This window comes from Sus scrofa, chromosome 17, assembly GCF_054392235.1.
Source record: "Sus scrofa isolate SSC_HxYL_T2T_F1_AM1 chromosome 17, Sscrofa_HxYL_maternal_Yorkshire_Landrace_v2.0, whole genome shotgun sequence".
In the NCBI taxonomy this organism is placed as follows: domain Eukaryota; kingdom Metazoa; phylum Chordata; class Mammalia; order Artiodactyla; family Suidae; genus Sus; species Sus scrofa.
Window position 1 is genome coordinate 26,927,801 of NC_139399.1, and position 27,120 is coordinate 26,954,920.

General features: G+C 48.7%; 1 protein-coding gene and 1 pseudogene across 2 annotated transcripts in view; both read right to left on the bottom strand.

The window, feature by feature from the left end:
• The window catches only part of JAG1 (jagged canonical Notch ligand 1), a 38,380-nt gene extending 21,288 nt beyond the window's left edge, over nt 1-17,092 (bottom strand). Inside the window, exons 1-5 of one of the 2 annotated variants that reach the window (XM_005672699.4) lie at nt 16,509-17,092; nt 15,792-16,097; nt 7,197-7,248; nt 2,072-2,326; nt 293-353 (exon numbers count right to left, since the gene is read on the bottom strand). In XM_005672699.4, the coding sequence (XP_005672756.1) occupies nt 293-353; nt 2,072-2,326; nt 7,197-7,248; nt 15,792-16,097; nt 16,509-16,589 (755 nt within the window). In that variant the 5' untranslated portion in view covers nt 16,590-17,092. Of the gene's footprint in view, nt 1-292; nt 354-2,071; nt 2,327-7,196; nt 7,249-10,967; nt 11,228-15,791; nt 16,098-16,508 lie in introns of those variants that run through there. The other variant, XM_085003090.1, reaches the window with a different exon arrangement.
• On the bottom strand, nt 17,080-25,321 carry LOC146395196 (uncharacterized; annotated as a pseudogene).
• Between the last annotated feature and the right edge of the window lie 1,799 nt (nt 25,322-27,120).

Below are 27,120 nucleotides of genomic sequence, written 5' to 3' on the forward strand. Positions count from 1 at the left end.
ATTATAAAAACGTGTTATCAATTTACAGAACAGTTAATACATGAAGTCACCGACTCTGCCCACAAGAGTTTCTTTTTTTCTTTTTTTTTTTTTTCCAAGAGAGGCGTGTGTGCATTCCACCAGACAGCTGGTATAATTTAATAAGCTTCGGATGTGCCTATTTGAAATTTTTTTTTTTTTTTTCTGGTAACGCTTTCTGGTCCTCCAAAGAAAAAAGAGGCTTGTTCACAATAAAGTCATTCCTCCTCTTGCATGAAAGAGAAAATTACTAGAAAACAGTTTAGTTGTTTACCTGCAGTCACCTGGGAGTTTGCAAGACCCATGCTTGGGGCTACAGCCCTGTCGGCAAATAGCTGTAAAAGAAAGAAAGAAAAGAAAAACACAGAAGAATGTGTCAGCATGATGCCAGTTTCTTGCCCCTGCCACCATCAGGAGAATGCCCCGTCCATTAAGCCGACAAAATCCGCTATTTTAAGAGATCTCATATCAAGTCCACTGTAAGAAAAGGAAGATGGGAGATGACTAAATAACAAAGCTTTAAACTTCAAGGCCGTGCTAGCAGATTCTCAAACATGATACTGTTTGGGGACAAAATGCAGGCAAAGTTGGTGGGGGAGGGGAGCTTCTGGAGTCTTGGAACAATGGCTACTCTGCTCCAGGCCAATTCCCACCCTTGCCAAAAGCAAAAAGGTCTAATCCTTTCTCATCTCACCCACTCAGTCCCATCAGGGCACATTCAGATGAACTCCAGCTTTCTTAAAACCCGCCAACCAAATGCCTGGTGTCTCAAAAATACATGGGACTCACAAAGCCAACCAGGCCGGCTGCATATGGCAGGCTAATCCACAGGCTGGATATGATGGCACTTTTGCAAAGTATCCACACAAAGCAATCATGCTTCCTTTATTAAAAAAAAAAAATTTCTTTTGAACAGACATTAAAAAATACAAGGCAGATCATTTTTAAGTAATCGTCACTGATTTTTAGAATTCCAACTATGTAAAATACGTCTATCAATTCTTTCATTTGGATCCCAGAAAAGCCAAACTTTTAAAACTTTTGTCTCTAACGATTTAAGAAAGCAGTGTTACCCAGGAGACCAGCAAATTCCTCTCTCTGCCCTGCCCTTCAGTCTCAGTTTAAAAGTTCATTTTAACATTTTAGTTTATCTTAAAGGAATTCATCAAATTATGTGAAATAAGCAGAGTGTGTTCATGTTTGTGAGGGCCTACTCTCTGGTTCATCAGAATCACCCACCAATTTGCTATGAATCAGAAGTTTGTAAAGGTTGAGTCCACAGATCATTCTGTGAACATCTGTGAACATGTGGTAAGTCACTGAATTCTAGCAGACAGGGCTGGGACAGTAGACAGGACATCTGAAAGCTTATTCTATCGCGGATGCGTTCAATTCTGCACAAGTATGAGAGCTCAGCCTTACCACCTGCCCCCTCCTTCAAGGCCACGGCTCCCAAAGATGTCCAGTGAATGCTGCCTTAAGGCCACCCTGAGCTCAGGGGCTGTCATTTTCTGCAAGATCATCTGTCCAGACATTGGCTGGGCTAACCCAGTCCCACTGGGCATCTGTTTGAGGCAGCTCCCTCAAAGCACAGCCTGAGAAGGGGGTTCAGGTACAAGGAAGGGGGTTGAGGGCAGCAGATGGGGCAGGGGAGGAACTGAGGGAGAATGTGGTCTCAGCTGCTGTCTGGCCTCAGCTGGATCCTGGGAGCAGTGTCTGGGCATGAATCGCAGCAGAGACTTAAGACAATGGGGGGCTAGCCTTCATACACCCTCATCAGCCATTCACAGACTGAACTGGAGAGATGGGGTGTGGAGTGTCCCCTGTCTAGACAAGGACAATGCTCCAAAGAAGGGACTGCTGTGAGATGCTAGCAGCCAACGCTCAGAGCATCCAGGGGACAAGGGACCAACAGCATCTTCATGCTTCGGGGCTGGAAAAACAGGCCAAATCTCATCCCACCCGAGACAGCCACCTGATGGCAGGTGAGATGGGCCACCCAAAGTGACGGCTACCGGGAGCTAGTTAACCCATCGGGCACATGCCCACACACCTTTGTTACACTCGGGACCCATCCAGCCTTCCATGCAGGTTTTGTTGCCATTCTGGTCACAGGCATAGTGTCCAAAGAAGTCATCTCGGGGTCGGCAGAACTTATTGCAGCCAAAGCCATAGTAATGTTCATCGCAGGTCACGCGGATCTGATACTCAAAGTGGGCAACCCCTGTGTTCTGCTTTAGTGTCTGCCACTGACGGCTGGGGTTGATCATGCCTGAGTAAGAAGCCTTTTCAATAATGCTGTCAGGTTCTAGAGGTCAGAAAAAGGAAAAAAAAAAAAAAAAAAGGATTAATCGCCCTAACCTTCACATCAACATCAGAGCCTTTTCCTCTAAACATTTTGAGGATGTTTAATGACGACAAATGCAGATGGTACAAAATTCACATAGTAGGGAAAGCGCAAAAAAAAAAAAAAAAAAAAAAAAAAAGACTTTCCTCGCCCTCCCCAGAGGCTACCATCATTCCTTTACCCTTTTTCCTGAGCATGTAGTATTTCATTGCCTTGAAATAATTTACCTAGTTCCCAACATGTACATATAGGTTGTTCTGGCCTTTTCTTATTAAGCCAAGCCACAAGGAATATCCTTGAACATATCTGCCCATATGTAGTTCTAGAAGAAAGAAATATCCCAGAAACAGAACTGTTGGATCAAAGAGGACATGAATGACCAGCCCACTTCCACCCAGACAACCCTAATTCCCAGGAATGAAGCCCTGGTCCATCTGTCCTGTCACCAGCACAGGAAACTATTTCCCAATAGCAGTGTCAACACTGTGTGTTATCAGACTTTAAGATCTTTGATAGGTAAAGAAGTACCTCTTGTTTTAATGAGTATTTAATTAAGTGATGGTGAGCACCCTTTTGACAAAAACATGTGTACCTATTCCTAAGATCTGCAACCCGCTTCTCTCCTTTGTCAAGTTTTTAATTGAGCTGTTGGTCATACTGCTTTGCAAGAGCTCTTTACATATTATAGAAACTGGCCCCTTATGGAAGGCTGCAAGCTTTCTCTTCTGGTTTTAGAGTTTTGTATCTTGTTTTAGAAAGGCTTCGTCCACCTCCAAACTGCTGGGAGCCACAGAGTAATGTTTCTTTTGTTTGTTTCTTTAATTGTAATTTGGCATCACTTAAGCTGCCATTCAAACAGTAAGACCACAAACTTGATGCCTTCCCCCTTCACCCAGAAAGCAGATTAAAAAATCCTTCTCCCCAGTTTACAGACAGGCAGACTGAGCATTTGGGGAGCAAGTCATGCTCCTCAAAAGGGTGCCTACCGGGGAAATATACACACCCAGGGCCCAAGCAACTCCAGGAGGAAGAAACGGTCCCAGCCCCTGATGTCACTCATCATCTAGCCTGAGAAGAGACAGGTACAAAAATAACTCCAAACACCAGGGGCCAGGAGTTCAGGGGAGGGATGAGAAAAGAAGGCCCCAGTCAGCACCCAGCCTCGTCTTGTGTTTGTTTTCTTAAAGCTGCCAGTACCAAGCCTCGACGCCTTGTCAAATTCAAGGCCACCTTGGAGAGACCCTTAGAACCTACCTGTCTCTGTGATGCTTATCCACCCACACCCGTGTTTTTCTAGGCCCAGGGCCTGCGCTCATTTGCAAGGCTAGGGAAACCCCATAGGTGACCAAGAGACGGGGCCCTCCCGGGCAGCTTCAGCCACCCTCCACTTCCAACAGCGCCCCAGCCCTCACCCTCTGGGCACTTTACCCGTGGGCTAGACAAGCCTTGAACAAGCTCACATACCTGTAGACCTACACCCCGGCACGCACGAACCACTTGCAGAGAACACTTTCCTAACTGCCGTTTTGCAAATAAACACTGGCCAAAGAATGACAAAAATGTCCCTCGATTAACTGTGTGTTTGCTCTGTTGCTTCAATTAAAACGTGGAGGGAGCTATTACTCTGTGATGAGCTCGTCATAAAGGAATTATTTAAACACACTAGCCATGGCTCCAAGGCCCGCAGCGCCTCTCAGGCAGGTAGCAACAACGAACAACTCAGACAAGCATCCAGGGCAATCCTAAAGGCCCAGGCTGACACGCCACTGAGCACTCTGCTTTCTACTTATTTCCAGGCGCCTCGATGAGGCTAACAGGTCAGTATAACTAATGTCACATCTGCAGTGACAGATTTTTCCTAAGGGCCAAGAGGGAGTCCAGCATGTCCATGACCTGCTCTCTGGCATCTGGGTTACAAAGAACGAGTTCGCTGTCAGCTTCCTCTAAGCTGCTGACACTGCCTCAATTACACTTCCTATCAGCTCAGGGGCATAATCGGTGTTTCCGGGGCAGTTCAGTTGGTAGCGCAGCTTTACGATCGGAAGAGCGTGTAACCAGGCCTTTCTACAATCTTCAATTGCACAAAGCACCCACAAGAGCCTTGCAGGCCAAGCAGAAGGTGGCAGGAGGTGAGTCTGAGCAGAACCCTGAACCACGCCACCCACAAACCCAGGCAGGGGCCTTAGCCAAGAAGGTAAGGTATAAAGGAAATCTGGTCTTTAGTATGCAGACTTGTGTTTCCAGATCTATAGATGAGAACAATACACTGAAAGCATCTGCTCTGGGAGAGAAGGTAAACCCTTCACCCTTCCATTCTGCAGTCCTAAAATGTAGCACCAATGACCTTGGAGGGCTGATGATGGGAGGGCCGGCCTCAGACAATACTTTCTGACACATGGGTATCACCTGGGCTGCGCCTGGGCCAGGCTCTGATTGTAAGGGTTCATCACAGAGCTGATGCAAGAAGCAATTTTCTGTTCCAAATCTCAGGGCTCTGCCTGTCATCTGAAGCCTTGGTTGATCCCTGGGGAGCAGCTAACTCCATTTGGGTTAATACACATGCTCTGCTTCTGCCCTCATGGAGGGCAGTCCCTTGGGAGGGACAGAAAACAGCATGTGCAAAGGCCTGGAGGCAGAAGAGAATGGGATGCATGAGGACAGAAAGGTGAATGTGATAGAATAGGGATATGCTGGATGACACTGAGGCATGTGAGACGGAGCTGGTGGGGAGACAAGGCTGTTCTGTGCAAGGGGCTCTGCCGGTCACGTAGAGATCGGTCGAAATAGCACTAGGAAGCTACCAAGGGGCTCTGACAGTCACACAGAGGTCAGTTCCAAGAGCACTAGGAAGCTACCAGGTGGCTCTGAGAAATGTGCTTTGAAAAGATCCGGAGGGCAGGAGAAGAGAGAACGTACTGGAGATGGAACTAGAGTAGAGGCTTTTGGGGAAGGAAGATGCCAGGTTTGATTTCGGAAAAAAAATTCAGAGATACCCCCGGAAGAATCACAAAAGGGAGGCTGGACAAGCAAGTGGATAAACCGCTCCAGCAACCCCCCCCCAATCCCTCCTCATCAAGTTCAAAAAATGAGCTTCAAGGACCTGCAGTGGGCACACTGTGACTTTGGCCACCCTTGTCTTCCCCAGGAGAGTTCTCAAAGCCCTTTATCCCTGCCCTAAGTCTTCCTGTGCCCTACCAGTGATTTCACACACCCCCACAAGAGACAAGAGGCCTCAGAATGCCAAAATGGGGCTACCCCAAAATGCAAACCATCGTGGACAGCTCTGGATGGGCACCGGCTTCCCGGGGGAATAGCTACCTGACGCGTGGGCCGATGGAAGGCCCAGGAAGGGGCCCTTGCACAGCCTAACAGGTGTCCTGACTCAGCTTTTCCCAGGAGCCAGGATCAACCTCCAAGATGTTCATGCCAGCGGCCAGATTGTGTGAACATCTGCACCAGAATAACTGAAGAGCCTATGTGCCCCGCCCCCCACCTTCCCAGTGCTTAGTTACCACTGTAAGCAGGTCACAGTGACATGACGCTCACCCAACCCCCAACGTCTGTGGCAGGGGAGGGAACAGAGAACAAATAGGTGTCTCCAACCTTAACTGGCATCAGCCACAACCTGGGCTGCTCACTGCCACCCCCTCCTACCACAACACAGCAAGACAGGAGTGTTGCTCGGGGCGGGGGCGGGGGGGGGGGATGTCCACAGATCTGGACTTCAGATGACAAAGCAAAAGAGGGGAGACCCAAACTGCCTGGAGCCTCTGGCAACTGGGGCTCAGCAGTGACCATGTGGCCCTGGGAGGCCAAGTGAACTAGACACGGCCAGGCACTGACCGCCTGGCAGATCCCGTTCTGGGTGGTCACGGTCTCAGGGTCAGGAGGAAAAAAGCCAGGCGAGAAGAGATGTTATTAGCAGCAAACACACCAAGGGTCAGAGAGGGAGAGAAAGGCAATGAATGGGTGGGACATTTAGGAGGATGGGGACAGAGGCCAGACTGGTCAAGCCTTTCTCCTGTGCAGGCAAGATTTTGGCGTGAATCACGTCTTCTGATGACAACCACCCAGCTCCTGCAGCAAAAAGGGAACTGGCAGTCTCAGCGAGGGAGGGAGAATGTTTTTGAAGTTACAAAGAAAGAAAGAGCCAAGACTCCCTTCTAAGCCAGACTGCTGCCATTCCCATACACATCCTCCACAAGCCTGGGGGCTTCCCCAGCTCCCAGCCCCCACCCCCAGCAACCCTGAGAAACAGCCTCACGCTGAGAACAGAGTCACCTTTCAGAGGGGACAAAGCCAGTGCGATGGCCGCGAGACGCTAGAACGCAGCTTCAATGAAAAGTCTGTGGTGCACAGTGTGGGAAATCCTGACCGCTGAGGGCTCACCTGCCCACCGAGTGAAATTCAAGGTCAGTCTTTAGAGCCCAGAGCCACCTCCGTGGGCTTTATCTTTCCGATGAGAGATTAAACGCTCACTTAAAGTTTAAATGGACTTTTAAAAAGTCACTACTTTGATCCCTGAGCAGTCTACAAGGTTTTCGACTTGTAAAACCATTAAGATCCCTATCCCAACGACAATCTAGGGCCAGTATTCAGGGACTGAGTTAACTGGCAATCTCTCCTGACCACTTAATATTCTGAGCAAAAGTTCCAGGGGAAGTGATGAAAAAAGATGCCGTGGAGAGGTTCATCCTTGTGGGGGGGGTGGTGGCAGGAGGTGGCAGAAGAGCTTCGAAGCAGCTCCAGCTCTGACAGGTGCCAAGCTCTATGCTTGCAGACGTCCGAGCTCGGAGGCAAGCCCGTGGCTGTGGTACTTAAAGATACTTACGAACAGTGTCATTGCTGGAATCCCACGCCTCCACGAGCAAAGTGTAGGACCTCTGCAACAGAGATAAACAACAGCTCAGTATTCAGAAAATTCAGAAACGGGTCAGCCCTCAAAGGCCAGACTTTCTTGACCTCCCTGCATGCCCTGCCAAGCCAAACCCTGCAGCCAAACTGGAAACCGTATTTGCGGTGGAACTGAGGTCTTGGGTGTTGAGAGCCAGACTGATCACCCCCTGCACAAACCCCCACCCCTGGGTTGGCCAAAGACATCGGGGCCCACCATGGTGTTCATGCAGGCAGCCCCCAAGTCCCCGTCAGGAAATGCCACCTCTCTACTTGTGCATACTTTTGCATAAGGTTTTCCCAAACTTTCCAGATTCTGGTACGTGAGAAAAGCACACAAAGAACAAGATTCGAAGCGAACCTAACCAGGTATTTGTACTGGGGAGTGGGGGGATGGGGTGGGGGCGCTCATCCAGGGCTGAGTATTGCTAAGGTTACACTTTGGGCCCTGATGGGGAAGGTCTCCAGGGAGGCCCCTTTTCCTTTTCAGAACCCCTTTGAAAGCCCTGTCTGTGAGAGACCATCTCTGCTCCCACAAGTATCAGGTGACTCTAGGAAGCAAGGGGGGTGGTGGGTAGGTGCAAAGAGACTCTAAAGACAAAAGGCGGTAACCTAACTTGGGGGTGCGTGGAGGGGGGAGACTCTGGGGATGAAAGTACAAAAGGGAGAAAAAGCAGCACCCCCGAGGGTTTTATTTATTGATAAACTTATCTGTCAATTAGATCTAACATTCCAGGAATAATCAGAGTCCACTAACTAAACAAATTCCCTGGACACTGGCAAGAGGCCAACCATTCTACTGAAGGCACCTTTTATCTTCCGGGCTTATCTCAGAATTCCCCCCCCCCCCCCAATTCAAGCCATTAGCAAATTCCCGCTTTTACTCAAATCTTCATTTGTAACTTAGAATGAGGCCAGTCTCAAAAAACACCAGGGTTTCAAGAAAGCGTCTGCTATCTTGGTGCTGGGGAAATATATATCCAGAGGTGGGAGTGGAGAAGAAAGGCATATGAACCCTTTTATGTGTCTTTGCCTTGTCACTGTCAGGTGCCAGTACATCGGAAATAGTGGCATATATATTGATTAAATAACACCATACCACCAGGAAGGAACATACTGTCACCAAGAGATGGTTCCTACAAGGTGAAGGCAAAAAACAGAGAGGGAGGGGAAGGGAAAAAAAAAAAAGGAGCTTCATTCATAACTTTAGGCAAGCTTACTGCTCTCACAGCGATCCAGCAGGTCTCTGAATATAAAAATATCTTGTGATAGACCCTGCCTTGGAATTCAGCCGAAATATGTTTCATACTCAAAGCAGAGTAGGATTCCATTTCGTTCACTGATAACTGTGGGAAAATGCTCAGAAAGCAAGCAAAACCGGGCAAGCCGGGGCACATACCCAGCCCTCTCCTGCAAGTGGCCAGAGGTCCAAGTTCATTGCTGTCATCGTCGTTGTTGGTATTTTATTAGTGAAAGTTACACCTTATTTACTGCCTCTGAGTTTCCTAGGACTTCCTACAAATTATAGGACCCTTCCCTGAGAGCAGCAAGAAATTAGGTTTCTCTACTGATCTGAGAGGACAGCCAAGTCCAAACGAGGCCAGATGTGGGGCTGATTCTGGATAATGAAGCCCTTCATTTGCTGGTCACATCAAGACCCACGTTCTCCACTTCCACATATTGTTGTCATTAATCTCCTGATTAAATGCACTGATACTCAGAGTTGTGACAGACTTGCATAAGCACTAAACACATAATACCTATAAACCCCACAGAAAGGGAGAGTGCCTCAGGACCAAGCTGGCCTGACAGTAACTCCGCTTAATTCAAGGGAGAAGGATCCTTGATTCCTGAAGAACTTGGAAGACCAAGCAATCTACCAGACTCATCCTTCCCAGAAACAGGAGACCTCCGGTGTTGCTGAGCAACCCACCTCACCTTGAGGAGAAAGAGAGGCCCCAGAGCCCTTGTTATTGGCTGCTTCATGATTTTCCCATGAACTGCTTTTAGGAGGTTGAGATGGGGCAGGGGCAGGGGCTGGGGGCTGTAGCACTGGCAATGAGGTCTTAGCAGAAAAATAAAGTAGCAGCCCTGGACCCTCTCTCCCCCTAGTTTCAGAGAAGGGAAGGTGGTTCCAGGATTTACTTCCTAGGGCAGGAGGATTCCTCCCACAAAAGGATTCTCTCCAAGACTCCTATTAGGAGGCACTCTTAACTCCCACTCCATCCCCACACTATAGATCAACAATCAAGATAAGTGGGCAATGATTATTAGTTGCTAGGGAACTTTAATTTTTCCCAGGCCCACGCTTGACCTCTGTACATCCAGACTCCGGGATCCAGACCATGTGCACCTCATGCCACCAAACCTGAGTACCAGGCCCCAAATGGGCATTTCACAACGACCGAGTCACACCAAGTGGCCACTATGAACCCACCCCCGCCCCACCTCCAGCAGAGGCTGAGTCTCCAGGCCCCCCTTGCGGGTTGGAAAAAGTTTCAGGCAAGATGACAGGCAGGTGTTTCAACTTATTAACAAGTTCATACCACCCCCACCCCTCCAAAAGGCAAAAAAAAAAACCCAAAAGAAACAGCAAACACCTGAGTTTTCTTGATTTCAAGCAATGAGAACAGATTCTTAACAAAAGCTACCTGGCTTTCTTTTTTTTTTTTTTTTTTTTTTTTTGCAGAAAAATGGCCTGGGGGCAAAGCAGGAGCGCTGGGCTGCTCCTAGATCAGCCTGAGTTTGCAAAATCATCATTTCTGCCCCTTCCCAGCTTCAGGCCCAGGGAAACCTGACAACCCAGCAGCTGGTTCTCACTGCTGCCGGCAGGAAGGAGCAGGGGGTCAGCTCTCAGAAGGACCTTTGGGGAGGACGCCCGTGGAATCCTACCTGGAGGAGGGTCCTGGCACCCCAGGGCCCCGGGCAGCTCCTCCCGCCCTTGGCACTGAGGCTGTGGGAGGCCTGCATTCCACGCCCATCCCACCGCCACCCGCCTCCCCCATGGTTACCTTGGCACTGGGAGGAGTGGTAAGCACTTAATTGCCACATTAAGAAGGGGGGGATGTAAGAAACAGAGGTAATTGTGTTGGCAGCTGGGAGCTTCCTTTTCCTGGCAACAGTGGCAGCCAAACCAAGCCCTGAGAAGCGGCTGCTTCCACTCCTGCCAAGCCGATGGACACAAACAGCCCGCCATGCAAACGGCACGCGTGCGGCATCCAAAAGCCTGGGCCGAGCAGCGGGCGCCAGGGAGCGCGCCCACGGGACCATTGTACGGAGTCATCGGCCCGGGTCTGTCTGGGGCCCTGCACTCTGCTGACTCAACTGTCGCTTCCTGTGGCTGGCCCTGTATCTGCATTATTTGGGGACTAGCCGCATTATTCCCGTAATCCTCATTTCAGTCCATTCGGCCACACTATTGTCCTGCCTGCGTCTGGGTGGCCAGAGTATACAATATTCCAGGAGCAAACATATTAAATAAAGGCTCCAGAGGTTCCATGTGTGGGCACACACATCCTGACCCCGACGACGCACGGGCAGCAGGGTTTGGGCAAGGTGAGGCGTGGAGCAAGGACAGCCAACCCACCAAAATCCCAGCTGAGACCTCAGTGGTAAAAAGCAATTTAGTCTGCGGGGCTTGACATTTCAATACAGTCTGATCTGGTTACAAAGGGTGATTTTCTCATGAAAGCCCACCTCAAAGACTCACCAAGCAGGGCTCCAAAGCTCATATCCAGATTGGAGACTCTCAATGAGATGCCCCCGCCTCCTTTCCCATCATTACCCCTACCTGTTTGAAAAGCATCCCACTGATAATTAAATGCACCAGTTACAAAAGGGTGGCGAGGTTAATAGATAGAATACCGAGAAGCCAGCCAAGCACAACCGTCCAGTTCACACAGAGCAAGCCTGAACAAGATGCCTTTCTACTCATTTACCAAAAGCGCATAAAAACTGGGCTGAGCTGGTAGAGTTGCCTTGAATGTTTGACTATTTATGTACCGCTTTCAACCACTGGGAGCCACGCTATGGAATTTCCTCCCTGCGCACACACTGCACCAAAGACCAATGTCACAGGCACCATAAAAACAAGGGCCATGGGGCAGGGCAGCCCACAGGGTGCTCGGAAACCAGCAAGGAAGGCACAACACACTAGCCAAGAGGCAGGACATTTCTGAACTCAGAACCCTAGCCCACCTCCTTTACCATTCGAGAAAACACAAGAACCATCACTTTTCATGCATCCTAATACATACAGCTTAAGGTTGAAAACTGGCTAAGGTTTATTTGGTTCTGATTTTTTTTTAAAATGTATTTAGAAGCTGGAGCCCTTTGGGACCTCATCCTGGGGGTTGATGGGGCAGAGGGGGTAGGAACAGGCCTCTAGAATATTCTTAGGGATATTGGCCTTTATGGATTACCATGCTAATTATATGCACATCCAAAGATCGTGCACTCTTATTGTCACTAACCTTGGAAGCCTGGCACTAAAACCAGGTTGTGGCCTTCCTACAATGGGCCAGTGGCTGCTATGAACCCAGCCAAGGCCTCTGTTTGCATCCCTGTTTTCAGATCAGGACATGAAGATTCCGTGTTACCTTGGCTTCGTTTTTCCATGAATAACATTTTTCCTCCATGCTGAACTTTCCACAGGCCTTCCACCCAAAAGTTCCCTAACAACTATCTGCTATAAAGATTTTAGGCAGCATTTAGATCATCAGTTTTCTAGGAGGCTACATGCTTTGTTAAGTGGCCGCTGCCTGTCCTCCTTGCCAATCCAACTCCCCCCACCCTGCAGCCTCCAATGCCAGAAGTTCCACCATCCTTGAAAAAAATGTTTGCAGTCCCTGGAGAATTACGGGAGTGGAGTTGGTGTGTTGCAAACACATGTAAGTGCTGGCCGTTTGAATGAGTTGCTAAAGAAACAAGACAACAAGGAGGCAGGATACACAAGAGGTTACACCTGGAAGAGGAAAAAACTATTAGAAATCAAAGTATCTTGAGTAGGGATTCCATGTGGGGTGCAGTCATTCCACAGACACACAGTACAAAGTAAGCACTGTTCAACTTTCTCCCAAGGCTGGTTTTGCAACGCAGACATATCATTTCATCGCTTTAGTTGGAGGTAAGAGTCTTAGGGCAAAGGGTGTTTTCCCCACGCATGCTCTGAGCACGTACACATGCATGCTGTTTGTGTGCACGCAGACCACGTGGGTGGTACATTCTGGTTGCAGAAGGGAGCCAGTTCCAATGAGAAGCCCCTCCCTCTACCTGGCCACACATCTGCCAAAGCCCAGGGACCAGGAAGCACAGCAGAAAGCAGAAAGGCAAGGACATGTCAATTACAATCTGTGACTAACCTTGTGGCATCTGATTTACCCAAACCCCTAGCAGTTGGTTATTGAGGCCTAAAGCTTGAAGGAGGCCAGAGGTGGTACACAAGAAATCACACTCGAAGGGATTTGCCTCAAAGATGCAGCTGATCTCAGCAAGCCTTTTAACACAGTCAATAGCATTTAAATACAAGGCCAAGAGACCAGGTACCTCAGCTGTTTTCCCCAAAAGTTTCTCCAGAGACACTTCACTCCAGGGCCAGCAAAGCATCAACCCAGCTACTACAGCTGGGGTTCTGGAGTTCCTAAAAAGCTTTTGGGGCTGGGTAGTGGTAATTACACTAATGTATTTTTAATAAGCAGACACTCCTGGGATTTGGTACTAATTTTGGGAAGTGCAACTTAACCATTTCAGCGAGTTCTAAATGGTTATTCCCCAATCATTTCCCGTTGAGCCCAATTACCTCTCATAATGGATGGTCTTATCAGCACGACCCTGATTGGAGGATCATAAATCAGCCTAGTTGCTTCAAGTCAAGCCCCGCCTAGCAGCACTGCTACAGTGATTAGAAGCCCCGGAAGAAAACCACCACCAGGCTGGGGCTGGGGCAGTGGACCCGAAGAGGGACACAATCAAATACTCTCCAGAGGGCAGGCCACCATCACAGAACTTCTCCCAGGGATAATGGCCCGTGGTTTGCTCTTGAATCAGACTCAATCATTTCCTCCTCTTCCCCTCCAGAACATGAGCAGTTGTTTATTGGGGTCATAATTCCAAGCAAATGACACGAATTATCCCACCTTCTAGATTGATCTTCTGTGTACCCTGAACCACAGCTCTGCCACTGTCAGCAAACTCGGGAAGGACCCACATGGACTGCCTAAGGGTTAGAAACTTGGGTGCCGGGAAGTTCAAGGTGGTTTGACTTAAAACAAAAACCCCTATATCCTCCTTGTTCGATCTTGAATTCTATACCAAGTTCAGCTGTCACCTCTTCAACAAATCAGCTTTAAATAGACATGCTTATTAATATTTAATTGCCAAACTAGATGAAGCTGTGCTATCTACTTCAATGACTTATCCGTTCTCCTTAAGAGCTTTCACTTAACACTCGCCCTGGAATCATTCTTGAAAGTTACAGACCAGGGTGTTTCTCCAACCTCACTGAGGAAAATAACAGGACACCTCCACTTCACTCTCCCTCTTGAGACAGGAAGCTCACGTTGCACAGCAGGCCCAGGCCGTTTTGGGGCAGTGGGGTGGGGACTTGTTTATGAGGGACATGGGCATTTGGCTCAGTTTCAAAAGAACCTCACTCTCCGTGCAGCCCCAGCGGTCTCCCCCCTGCCCCCTTCTAGAAAAGCCGAGAGTCTTTTTCATGGTTGGTGACCCGTGGGGCCAGAAACCACAGAAGAGCACCAGCAAATCAATCGTCTCTGCCCTCACACGCCGCTTCCGCTCTTCCCGTCTAGGGCTCTCTGCCAAGTGTCAAAAGGGGACAGACACACCTTCTGGGTCACTTTCCCGAGCCAGCCTGGGGAGCAAGGCTCCCTGTGTTCAAACCAGCCCTTTCTCTGACCCTACTCTTCAAAATGAACCTCAGCCAGCCCTGCAGCTTTTCCACATCAGTAATAAGATTCCTTTTATGGTCTTGTGAAAAGCGAGGGGCTCCAGACCGATCCTCCTTGGGAGGGTGGAACCACCTGCAGGCCCCTTCCCAGGAAAACTCCAAACACACTGTCAAGGGCAAGGGCGGCGGTCGGTCGTCACAGTAACTTGGCCCCAGCCAGATTAAAAAGTGGCCAGCCTCTTTAAAGTTCTCCCTAATAGGGGATTAACAAACAAGATAAACTCTCTTCGTAAAAATGAGATCCCACAACAGACTCAGTCCTTCATCCTGAAAGAATTCCACAAACCACAGGTTTTTATAAGTCTCCTTTAATGGCATGTTTCTGATAACTGTCTTATCTCACCCAGGCAGAGGGCACTTTATAACGCCAGCTCCAGTAAACGCGGGCCTGGAGAGCCATCCCATCTTCTCACACGCTCCAAGGCTGACTTTCTCCCCTCCCTTCCCAGAGTTGCGATCCCAACCCGAGCCCGCGATAGGAGGCAGCAGAGTGCGCCCCATCAGAGCACGTGGCGGCGAGTAATTCCCCCGGGCCCCGAGCTCCCCCTCTCACCACCCACCCGCCCAGCACAGGCCGGGCCAAGCTCCAGTCCTGGCACCGTATCACGCCTCCTGGACAGCAGGAGCGGGGCAGAGGGCACCAACATTTTCCCCTTTCCTCCCCTTCTGTAATCGCGCTCATCTTTCCACCCATTTCGAGATGTTGCCAGGGCCACTGCCTGGAGCGGCTAGCGGGGTGGGGGTCCTTTGCACTTGCACCGGCGGGGGCTGCCTCCAACGGCCGCCCCTTCCAGGCCTCCGCACGCCCCCGAACGCTCGCAAGGGCCCGCGCGCCCGCCGGACGAGGGCGTACCCCCGCCCTTCCCGGGGAAGTTTGCAAACACAGCTGTTCCCGAGCCCGGGAACCGCTGGAAGTGAGGCCACAAGGGCTACACCGCGCGGGGGCGAGGGCAGGAAGGGACCGGCAGGGGGCGGAGGCTCCCTGGCCCAGGGCTCCGGCAAAAGCCGGGACACCCCCACCCCGAGGCGGCGGTGGACCCAGGCCTTACACCCGGCCCAGAGCGCGCCCCCGCACGCACCGAAATCTCCCGGGGAGCAGCGGGAAGCGGGCTCCCCACACCCTCCAGGAAGGACACACCCGCCTTCTCGGCTGCTCACGGGAAACGGGAAGGTGCCAATTTGGACGGCGTTCGAAGGCCAGAATTGTGCAGAGCCGCCTTCCACTGCGCATCAGGTTTAATTGGTTGAGCAAAGATCATCTATAATGACCTCCTGGCTCGGGCGGCTACTCTGGGGCCTTCAAGTTGCAAGTTTCAACCGGCCTTCCTGGGAGCCTCGCCCCACAATCCCCTCTGGGGTCTCACTTGTGTGCTCTTAGCAAAAAGGACTGGGACTGGGGCCTGCTGAGATCTAGCTACACAGTCTCAGCTCCCTAACACCCCACCCCAAAGACGTCCTGGGTTAATGCCGAGTTTCCAGCCAAGGCGCTGTAAATCCCTCTCCTCTCTCAAGAGAAATCAGGGTTCCGCTCGCGGGTGCGGACCCCAGGCCGGCCCGGCAGTCACTCACCGGCCAGGCGAAACTGAAAGGCAGCACGATGCGGTTGCGTTCGTTGCCGCGACTGGCCTTGAGGTTGAAGTTGTTGCCCCCGATGACAGGCGTGGACCCCGAGCCGAAGCTGCAGGGCCCCCCGGCCGTAACGCGCCACTGGTACTCCTTGAGGCACACTTTGAAGTACGTGTCACACTCGTCGCGGGAGCACTTGCGGTCCCCTGGGTTCCGGGCGCCGCCGCAGCAGTTCCCGTTCTGCAGCTCCCCATTCACGTTCTGCATGGACAGGATCTCCAACTCGAACTGACCGGAGGCCCAGCACACCTGCCGGCAGGGGAGGGAGGGAGGTCAGCACAGGGGAAAGTTGTTTTCTTCGAGGGTGGAAGTGGAGACTCCTTCCCCGCCCGCCCCGACGAGCCCTTGGCGCCAAGTGAAGATAATTTTGCAAAACTGGGTGCAAGGGCTTAACGTGATTCCCGGGCTTAGGAGGCTGGAGTGTGGGAGAAATCCGACACGACTGTTCCCGGGGAGCAAGCAAGCCCTGCCCAGCCTGGGGGTACATTTAGGAGCCCAGGGGCTCCTACAGCCCAGGTGCAGCCTCTCGGGCGTAGGGGCCCAGGCAGGAGCAGGAGCCCTGGGGCTCCCGAGGCTGCTACAGGCGCTCAATCGCAGGCGTCCAGGCGCCGCGAGGGAAACGAGAGGGCGGGCTGGGAGGGGGGCCGGGTAGACTCCTACCTTGGCTCGCAGGGCGCAGAGCAAGGCGAGCAGGAGGCTCAGGGGGCGCCCGGGCCGGCCGCGCGTCCGTGGGGACCGCATCGCTGCACCGCGCGCCGCGGGCACTCGGGACGCCGCCGCCGCCGCTGCTGCTCGCGCTGGTGCTGCCGCTGGTGTTGCCGCCGGTGCTGCCGTCGCCGCTGCCCCTGCGGCCGCCGCGTCCGGGCTCTAATATACTCCGCCGATTGGAGCATGCACGACTGGAAAACAACACCACTTTTCAAAAGCCCTTTCAAGAGCGGCCCGTTCCAGAAGGCAAAGAGCCCGGCCTCCTTTTATTATTCTGATCGCTTCTTTGAGGCGCTCCCCCTCCTCTTCCACCTCCCGGCTTTCTTTCCTTCTCTCGCGCTCCCCTTCTTTTATTATTATGATTATGCGCAGCCTTTTATTCCCTTTCAGATCAGCTGCTCAGAAAGGAGGGAGGGAGGGGAGGAAGGAAAAAAAATAAAAAAATAAAAACCCGAGCCCAGCTCGCGGCCCGGCCGCAGGTAACACAATGACGCGTGCCCGCCCGGCTCTCGGAGAGGGACTCAGAGAGCCCGTCTGGGAGCCGCGGCTGGGGCTGGCCACCTCTACCCAGCGCGCAGGACAGGCGCATGCGTGCTTATTAATATTCATGAGGGGCGTGACCACCAGCGACACGCCCCTTCCCTCCCAAAGGATGGGGAGGGGGAGTACTGGAAAGAACTTAGAAGGGGTTGAGGGTGGGAGACGCGCAGGGCCACGTAGACGTCTGAGGGCCCAGCGTAGACCCCTGCCCTCGGGTGTTTGGGTCCAGGCGGGAAGAAGGGCAGGAGGCTGGAAGGAACATGAAGGCTCCGTTGCTCAGGGACGCGCGGGGCCAGTTTGACGCCCAGGGCCCCCTGCGCGGACCGCCCCCTTGGGCACCTCGCGCCGAGCGCCTCTGGCCTCCTGTCGGAGCCCCAGGTGTAGGCGCCTCGGCACTGCCTGAGCGATCGGAGCGGGGCGGCTTCCGCCTTCCGTGCTGCCTGCGTCAGCCGCGGCTTTCGCCCCTGTAGGAGGGCCTGCCCTCCGGGAGCCCGGCCCGCTTCCCGCGAGCGAGTGAGCAAGCCGCCCAGAGCGCGCAGCTGGCGGCAGAAGCGGCGGCGGCGAGGCTGGCGCGCTGGCCGCCGTCTGCTTGCCGGGCAGAGGCGACCTGGGCAGGCGCTGCTGGGAACTTTGAAAAACTTTCCCGGAGCCGAGCTGGCCGCAGATTCGAGGGGAAGCCTCGGCCGCGCCCCACCCCCTCCCAAATCCGAGTCTGCGGAGCCTCAGAGGGCTCCCAGCTTCCTTTCCAAACCGCGCCGGGGCAGAGGAGGGGAAGCCAGACGAGGCCAGAGGGCAGCGGGCACGCGGGGGTCCTGCCCAGGCAGAGATGCTGATGGGCTAGGGCTCGCACCCTCCCGGTCCCGCCGCCCAGGCCGCAGTGCCTGAATTGCACCTGTAGGCGGCCTCCGAGCAGCTCTGGGTGGCCAGAGAGCTTGGAAGGGACTGTCTCACTGCCAGAGCCTGGCAGCAGAACTTAGCTTCTCTGGGGTGGCAGTGGAAACTGATGCTATTTTCTACCTTGAGGCGAGCCTCGCAATTAACAGCGACACTCTCGGTCATAACCAAGGTCAAAGGGAAACCTGCAGGTTGGCCGACGCCTCCACCAAGCCCTCTAGGCGGACCTACTGCTGTGTTTGAGGGAATCTCTTTAGAGAAAAAAAGGTTAATTTCCACTGAAAGGTGGACAAAGTTTTGGCCCCTCTGTTGGCTACGTCCTGCCGAAAAAAAGTGATTCTTCAGGGGCTGGATGATGGCTGGATGTGAAGCATGATGGGCTGCAGGGGTCAAGGGAAAGTATTTTCCAACATGCTGAGTTAGAGAATAAAAGGGTGGTTATTTACTTACTACATTTCATGGGTGGGTCAATATGGGCAGTATTTTCAGTACTAGATCTCATCCCACCAGGGAATAAAATAAGGCAGCTAACTGACCTCTGTGTTGCCTTGGTTCAAAGTCACCAAGGACGGCTTAGGAATCTTGGCATTTTAAGGATGCAAGAAATGCTCCTAAGAAAGGCACCTTCTCAATGTATCCCATCTTGATCATTGGTGAAAGAATTAGTCCATATTTGGGAAGGGACATATCCAAGAGCAGGATAAGTCTGCAGCTGCCATAAACAGACAATCTGGGTGTTTCCTCTTAACTGACCCCAGTCCCGGTCCCTCCCCCCATTTTCTTGAGTACTAGGCATCCAGTTGTCAAATATAATTTCACCTAGACTTCTCTCACCAACTCTCAAACCAATCTCTCCTACCACCCCCAGTTTTCCCAGAATGGGGTGCTAAATAATGGTTTAAAAGCAAATGCTGGTACTAGAAAAAAAAATTATGATGGCTGTTGAGGCCTTAAAATACACACTCCTTAGAATTCCACCTGTTGTAACCTATTTCAATTCTGCGCCCTGTGATCTGTTTGTCTCACACCCCTCAGGAAGAATCCAGGTCGTTAGCTGAAGAGTTTAGATCCAGCCACCTGACTTAATTTGAGAGGGCTACCTGAGAGGTGTTCCAGGTAGGGATATGGTGAGCATGTAAGCCAAGGTCGGCTCCAAGCCACAGGTGAATTTAGCCCCCTTAATAACAAGAGAACATAGATTTCTAAGGGAGTGGATTCTATCTGATTAACCCAAACAGATGTCAGATCACTAATTAACACAAAATTCTCATGCCATAGAGCATGGTGCCCCTCACCCTTCCTGAGCCTGGGGACCCACTTTTAGAGAAAACAGTTGTGGGTGAGAGGGAATTCTTTGAAAAATTTTCAGTTGGGGCCCTTGCAACTAGTTGGTACTCCCCCAAAAAGCCAGTCACGTTTACCACAGCAGACATCAAGTGAAAACTCTGCCCTCTACTTCTTCACAGTGGTTCCCAACCTCCCTCCCTGGAGAATGAGGAACTACTGCAGAAAAAACTCAAATATGCAGACTCCCCCTTGGCCAGTTTGCATCCTGCCTCTGGGTGTAGCTTATATTAAGTGACCATTTCAGAACAATATTCCTGTGAAAACTGAGGTTAGCCATCACACCTACACCTGTGAGAAGTTGGCCGGTTCCTGTCTGGCTTGTTTCATGTGCTCAAATCATAACCGTCTTTGAGCACCTTTTTTATTTTTTTTTTAGAGTGTAGTTGATTTATAGTGTTGTCAATTTCTGCTGTACAGCATAGTGACCCAGTCATATATATGTACGTATGTATATATATATATGCATTCTTTTTCTCATCTTCCCTCAAGTTCTACCCCAAGAGATTAGACACAGTTCCCTGTGCTGTATAGCAGAACATAATTGCTTATCCATTCTAAATGTAGTAGTTTGCATCTACCAACCCCAAACTCCTTTACCTTTTTTAATTTTAAAAAGAAGCTGCTTTGGAGCTCCAGTCATGGCTCAGCAGTTAGCGAACCTGACTAGCATCCGTGAGGACTTGGGTTCGATCCCTGGCCTTGCTCAGTGGGTAAAGAATCTGGTGTTGCCGTGAGCTGTGGTGTAGGTCACGGATTCGACTCAGATCCCTCATTGCTGTGGCTGTGGCACAGACTGGCAGCTGCAGTTCCAATTAGACCCCTAGCTTGGGAACCTCCATATGCCAAGGGTGTGGCCCTAAAAAGACGCACACATTCACACACACAAAAGACGCTGCTTCATTTTTCTCTTTCCACAAAACTCACCCTACCTTTACAGTCATCAACAAACAGCAGTGCTAAATGCTTCCCCTCACCAAGGCTTAATAAAAGATCTTTATTTAAATACACTTAGTTGACTTCAATCCCTGGTTAATCGACACTGTGGTAAAAATCAGCAAATCAACATTGATTGAAAACTTCATGACATGCAACAACATGGATGATCTCAAAAATAGCACAGTGAGTGAAAGAAGCCAGAGACACAAAGTTCTACATCCTGTGTGAATCCATTTGCATGAAGTTCTAGAACAGGCAGAACTAATCTATGGTCAAAAAATATTGAAAGAATGATTGCTTGGGGAGACAAGAGGGTGGAGAAGAGTTGGGGTGGACTGGAAACCTCTTCTGGGGGAGGGAAAAGGGTCTGTCTCTTGATAAGAGTTTAGGTTACACAGGTGTATATGCTTGTCAAAATCCATTAGTGCACTTAAGATTGGTGCATTTCACAGTATGTTCAAAAGTGAAAAAAATTTAATATTCAGCTTTAGTTATAGGAGTATTGAAGAATTCAGAGGGGAGAGAAATGATATTTGCAGCTTGGAAAAGCATAAAAAATTAGAGGGACTGATGGATGGCTAGGACATCTAAAATAGCCTTTAAAATCTTCCTTTTTCTTTGAACGTGATGGAGAAGTGAATGCAAGTTCATCAGCCCTCTTCTACGGAAAAGCAGATATCTTCCTGCCCCTTTCCAGCTGAAACAAAGGATGCCTCCACATCCTACTAACTCTCTATGTATAACCAGCTCAGAAAATGTAAGCCTCCGTAAACTCTGCCTAGCCAGTTCCCCAAAAAGCACAGCCACATCTGTGGATTATTCCTATTCTTCCACATCACAAGGAGTTCTGAAAAAAAATAATAAAAGCAAACCTATGGGCAATGAGTTAGACATTAAAAAATCAGGATACGGAGTTCCTATGTGGCTCAGCAGATTGAATATCAGACATTGTCACTGTAGTGGCTTGGGTCACTGCTGTAGCTCGAGTTTGATCCCTGGCCCAGGAACATCCACGTGTCACGAGTCTGACCAAAAAAAATCTTTTTTAATGAAAAAAAAAATCAGGATAAAGTTATAACTCCCATAACAACCATAACTAGACCACAAGTTTATACATTCAAGCCTAGATTGAGTAGTTCCAGCTTTTTTTTTTTCAGACACAAGAGATCTGAATTTTCTTTAGAAACCAGAACTCTGAATTTTTTGCATCATCGACAGTAATTTTGCATCAGCCTCATTTTTTCACTGTTTTGGTTTTGCCTTGAGCTCAGGATTTTCAGTGTTGCCTACCTTGCCCCAACCCTGTCTCCCAGTCATTATGTGAAAACCTACAGGGACAAGTAAGGGTTACATGTCCATGTCCCCTTTAACAAGCCAATCACAGAAAGTCACAAAAAAACCCAAGATACAAAATCCAGGAACCATGGGACTAATTTCCTCATTTCACTCCTTGAATTAAAACCAAAGATTTTTTTTAATGACATTTCATAGTTTTATATAGTTTTAGAGTTTCATAGTTTACTGGGTGGCCAGGGGTGGGGAGAGTACTTATAAAATATCTGCTTTTCTTTTTTCTTCTTTAATGGCCACACCTGCAGCATATGGATGTTGCTAGGCCAGGGATTGAGTATGAGCCACAGCTGCTTCAGGGCTGGATCTTTTAACCATTGTGCCCAGCCAGGGATTGAACCTGCGCCTTCGCAGAGACCTGGGCCACTTCAGTCGGATTCTTAACCCCCTGTGCCACAGCAGAAACTCCAAAATGTCCTCTTTTCTTACAGTGGAAGGTCATATTTGAACATCAAAATCTTGGGCGTAAGCTGCTGTTAAAATTGGCATTCTCAAAACAACCATAAATGATTTTTGCACCCTCCTTTTTGTGGTGAGGGTGAATTTTCTGTTCTATGAATGATACCTGAATGACTTGACCCACAAATACCCTGGGATAACATTTTTTTGAAACCAAATTGGTCCATTTGTACAGTTGACTGATCTAAATGAAACTAACAATTTTCTATAATTGGAAAGTGTGACTGAGCTCTTACAAACCTTTTCATCTCCTAAAAGGCTCTGGAAATTACACTTCCAGAGGCAGGTAGCATTTGGAAAATACCGCAATGCAGTTCACTCCTGAGCACCTTTTCATCTTGTTTGCACTCAGCTTTTCAAACCTGTGTAAACCCAAATCAGCCCCCGGATCTCAAAAAAAAAAAGAGAGAGAGAAAACAAAAAATCAAAGTAATTGTTGAAACTTGAGAACTAAATATATCCAGTTATCTGAGAAAATTTCAAAACATACGTAAAGGTGAGAGTCAAAGAAAAGTGATTACACCTGCCAAAGGCATGGAAGCCACAGGGCTTTGGATTCCAGTATTTCATGTTTGGGTTAATGGTTCTCAATAAATTACAAGATTGTGTCTGTGTTTGACATTTTTGTTCTCAAGCCAGTGATTTCTTTACTGATGTCTTTCTCTAAACTAGGAGTTATTATGGAGATAAAATGTGGGTGATTGCTATGCTTGAGTTTAATTCTTCATTGGGAAGGTAAATAGTTGTTTTTTATTATTGTTTTAATGCCAAGAGCACTCAAGGATGGCTAAAGAAACATTAGCTTGAGCACAGAAATATTGGCACAAGTACTACCTATAAATGTTTAGATCCTAGTCATAACGTAGTTTACTGATAACACATTTTCATAAACATCATTCAGAAGTGACTTCAGACTATGTCAAGGATTCTTTTTTCTTTTGGAAATAAAACCAGGGCACAGAAAACTTAAAATGACTGTAAAGGTGAAAGTTTAATTTCCAAAAGATGCGTCCATTGAAGTGGTCATTTATTTCAAAGGTGGGTAAAAACTAGAGAAGCCAATTACATTACCTTAGGATACTTCAGTGGTAATTCATGGGACAAGGAGGTGGAGGCTTTAACAGACCACACCTGTGACCTGCCTTGTGTAACGGGGCTCCCTAGAATCTGGGTAGGCCTGAAGTATGAGGCTGCATCCCTAGAAAGGCAGGGGGTTAGCAGTCATGGAAAAACCATCACCCCAGCATATTTTGCAGTAGCCTTAACACCATTTAAGGATTCTGACCAGCTCTCAGCAGCATTTAAAAAAAATTGTGGTAACATGATATTTGCCATCTTAACCATTTTAAGTGTACAGTTCAACTGTGTCAAGTACATTCACATTGTTATGAAAACAGTCGAATATTTTCATCTTCTCAAACTGAAACTCTGTACCCATTAAACAATTCTCCATTTCTCCCCTCTCCCACCCTGTCAATCACCGTTCTACATTCTGTCCACATATTTGACTCCTCTAGTTACCTCATATAAGTGGAATCACACAGCATTTGTCTTTTTGTGACTGTCTGATTTCATTTAGTGTAATGTCCTCAAGGTTCATCCATGTAGCCTATGTCAGAATTTCCTTCCTTGTAAGGCTGATCAATAGCCCATTCATTGAGTGTATGTGCTACAAGTCGTTTATCCATCCATCCACAGATGGGCACTTGGGTCCTTCTGGCTGCTGTGAATAATGCTGATTTGTCTACAAATATCTCTTCAAGACCCTGTTTCCAATTCTGTGGGGTATACTGGGCATAATTTTAAAAGGCATATTGACTAATTGAGTCATGCCCAGAAGTAGGTGAAAAGTCAAAAAATACAGACCCCTAGGTAGAGCAATTAAGGGACTTGGGAGCATCTAGCTGGAGAAGAGAGGACAGAAGGCATATCCGTCTGCAATATTGGAAAGGCTGACTCAAGTCAGAGGGAGTGGAGTTGGGATGCTTCGAACAGCAGAAGAGGCTCTTGGGTGAAGGTTACAGGCAAGTTGGTTTTGACTCAGCAGAGACAGACTTTGTTTTCATTAGAGCTATTCCTCAAAGGGGCTGCCTTGGAGGTAGTGAGTCCTTACAATTGAAAGTAATCGGAGGCTGCTGGGACCACTTGTCAGCACCAGGAGAAAGTCTTGTTTCCATTCGAGATTGGAGATTGAATTATGTGGTTTCCTAGCAATATCATCTTTATGACACAAAGGCAAAATAAATGGTTAGGGTGGCAATTCAGGTCTATACCCACAAAGAGAGCCGAGGAGCTGGTTTTAGAAAAATATGGTTTTTGATGCCACTGACTGGGGATCAGCAGAGTTTGGTATGCAGGGGTGAGAAGAGCATGGACACTTCTGCTTACCTGGTCAGACGTTTTGAGAATAAATCCCATAATGGCTGCTGCATAAGTCAACTATAAAATTAATGGGGTTGGTCATCTCAGCTGTAGTCTGTTACTACACTCTCTCCCTTGCTGTTCTGAATACCCTCTGAGACCAGCAGCACTGGCATCCTCTGGGAGCTTGTTAGAAACGCGAACTCTCGGGCCCCAGATCTTCTGAATCAGAACCTGCAGTTTCACAAGATCTCCAGGTGATCTGTATGCATGTTAAGGTCTAACCCACACCAAATGCAGAAACAGTCTACATACTAGTTAAGTAGAAGTTATCAGATGTTCTTTCCATTGAATGGTGGCAATAATGTGTCATTGGGTAGAAGAATTGGGTAGTCAAATCTTGTCTGTCCTATGACAAGCTCAGCGTCATAATAAGAATTCCTTTCCTCCTCTTTTTTTGGGGGGGCACTCCTACAGCATGTGGAAGATATGGGGCCAGGGATGGAACCCGTGCCATAGCAGTGACCCGAGCTTCAGCAGTGACAACGCCAGGTTCTTAACCCACTAGGCCACCAGGGAACTCATCATAATTGGAATTTCTCACAGTTATTTACCCAAGTACATATTTCTATAGCAACATAGTCTTAAGAGAGATTTCGGGTGATTTTCAGGTAAAATATATACGTAAATAAATATCAGGACCAAGGAAAACGGAGCTCAAGGGAGAAGACCAAGATCAGGGATGAAAAATAATAAAAAAAAATAAATGAAGGCAGGCAGGTCAAGCACAATTACCTGAGTTGAGCAGAGAATTGGATGATGAGCTTGCCAACAGCCAAAGCCATCAAGAAAATAGCTACAAGATTAACTTTATCCATGGAGAGCCAACGAGATGTTCCCATAGATGGAGCAAAGCTTTCCTGGCATTTTGTTATGAAACATAGCCACATATGTGTAGGTTATATATTATAAATGTCTAGGGGCATTTGGAGTTCCCATTATAGCTCAGCAGTAGCAAACCTGACTAGTATCCATGAGGACCCAGGTTCCATCCCTGGCCTCACTCAGTGGGTTAAAGATCCAGCATTGTGGTGAGCTGTGGTGTAGAACACAGATGCGGCTCTGATCCAGCATTGCTGTGGCTATGGTGTAGACTGGCAGCTGCAGCTCCAATTCCACCCCTAGCCTGGGAACCTCTAATCCACACCAAATGCAGAAACGGCGGCCCTAAAAAAGGCAAAAAAAAACCCCCTAGGGGCGGTCGGGTCTTATATACATGGGACTCTTAAAAAAATGCAACTGTTTCTCAGAATGAAGCACACTGAAAATTGAGAATATGATACAAAAGCCGAGTGGGGGGTGGGGTGGGGGTGGGGCCAGGGAGGAAAGATAACATGGTCCCAAGGGTACATCTTTCAGAGAGTTTTGCTTAATCCAAAGATGATCCCCCACTATCTAGGGCAGTGACTTTTATGTTTGTTTTTGTTTTAAAATAGCTGCTCAGCAACTATTTATTGAATCACTGAATAAACTCTCCTGTGTGGGAAACGATTGCAGATTAAATTTCTAACAATTTAATTGTTCTTGTTCAAAAAACACTCACAAATCGCCCTGCCCAAAGATTGACTCAATATAGGCTCTAATAACACAGCTTTCTGAGATCTCTGATCTCCCAGCTTACATGGCTGTAATTACCCAGGTAGTCGAACAGTGAGTTTCATTTTTTTTCAACTGAGTTTTCCTCTTGTGTAAATGTACAGATTTTGATGAAATTCAGTAAGCTTTTTCAGATATAAACAGCTTCCTTATGAGGGAGGCTACTTATAAAAAGCCTTTTTTAAATAAGTAGTGAAATAAGCCACTTAGCTTTCTTAAAAGTGTAAATTCTATGAGAAGAAATGATAATATGGCTGTTCTTCTATCAAAAGATTCTAGACTTCATGTTTTTAAAATATCTTGATTTTTTTTTCCAGGCCTCCACTTCACAGATTATAATATTAAGCTTATAAGCTTAGATCCAGGGAGTTTAAATTTATTTCTCAAGCTTTCTTCATCTATCCTTTCCTACTCTATAATTACAAATTAGTCTCTGGTGAATTGCAAAAATCATCCCAAATCTTTACCACCATGCCCCACCCTAACCCCATATTTCTACCCCTTTGGGATATGAGTTTGCACCCCTTTTCCACCAAGAGATGAAACCCATTTCCCCACCTCATGAATCTATTTTGGCCTCATGACTTGTTCCAGCTACGAATTAGTGCAGAAGTGACCATGTGGCCAGTGACCAGAGCCCAGGCCCAGAGAACTTGCACGTTTCCAGTCTCACTCTTGCGCCAAGACTCGGCGATGGTCATGGGGGAGGCTGGGATGACCAGTGGAAGAAAAAGAATTTATGGGCAGGAGAACGGAGTGGTCCCAGTGGAGCTCTTCTTTGACCAGTCTCATTGGACCTGCCTGTTGACAGCAGACACACCAGGAAGCCCAACTGACATCAGCCCAGTTGGCCCAGATCAGCAGAACCTCCCAGCTGACTCACAGACTGGTGAGAAGTAACAACTAGTTTCTTATAAGTCAACAGGTTTGGAGCTAGTTTGTTATACAGCACTAAGGTGGCACAAGATAACAAAACTCTCCCCATGGGTGAAAATTTTAAAACATTTTATTCAGTTTATTT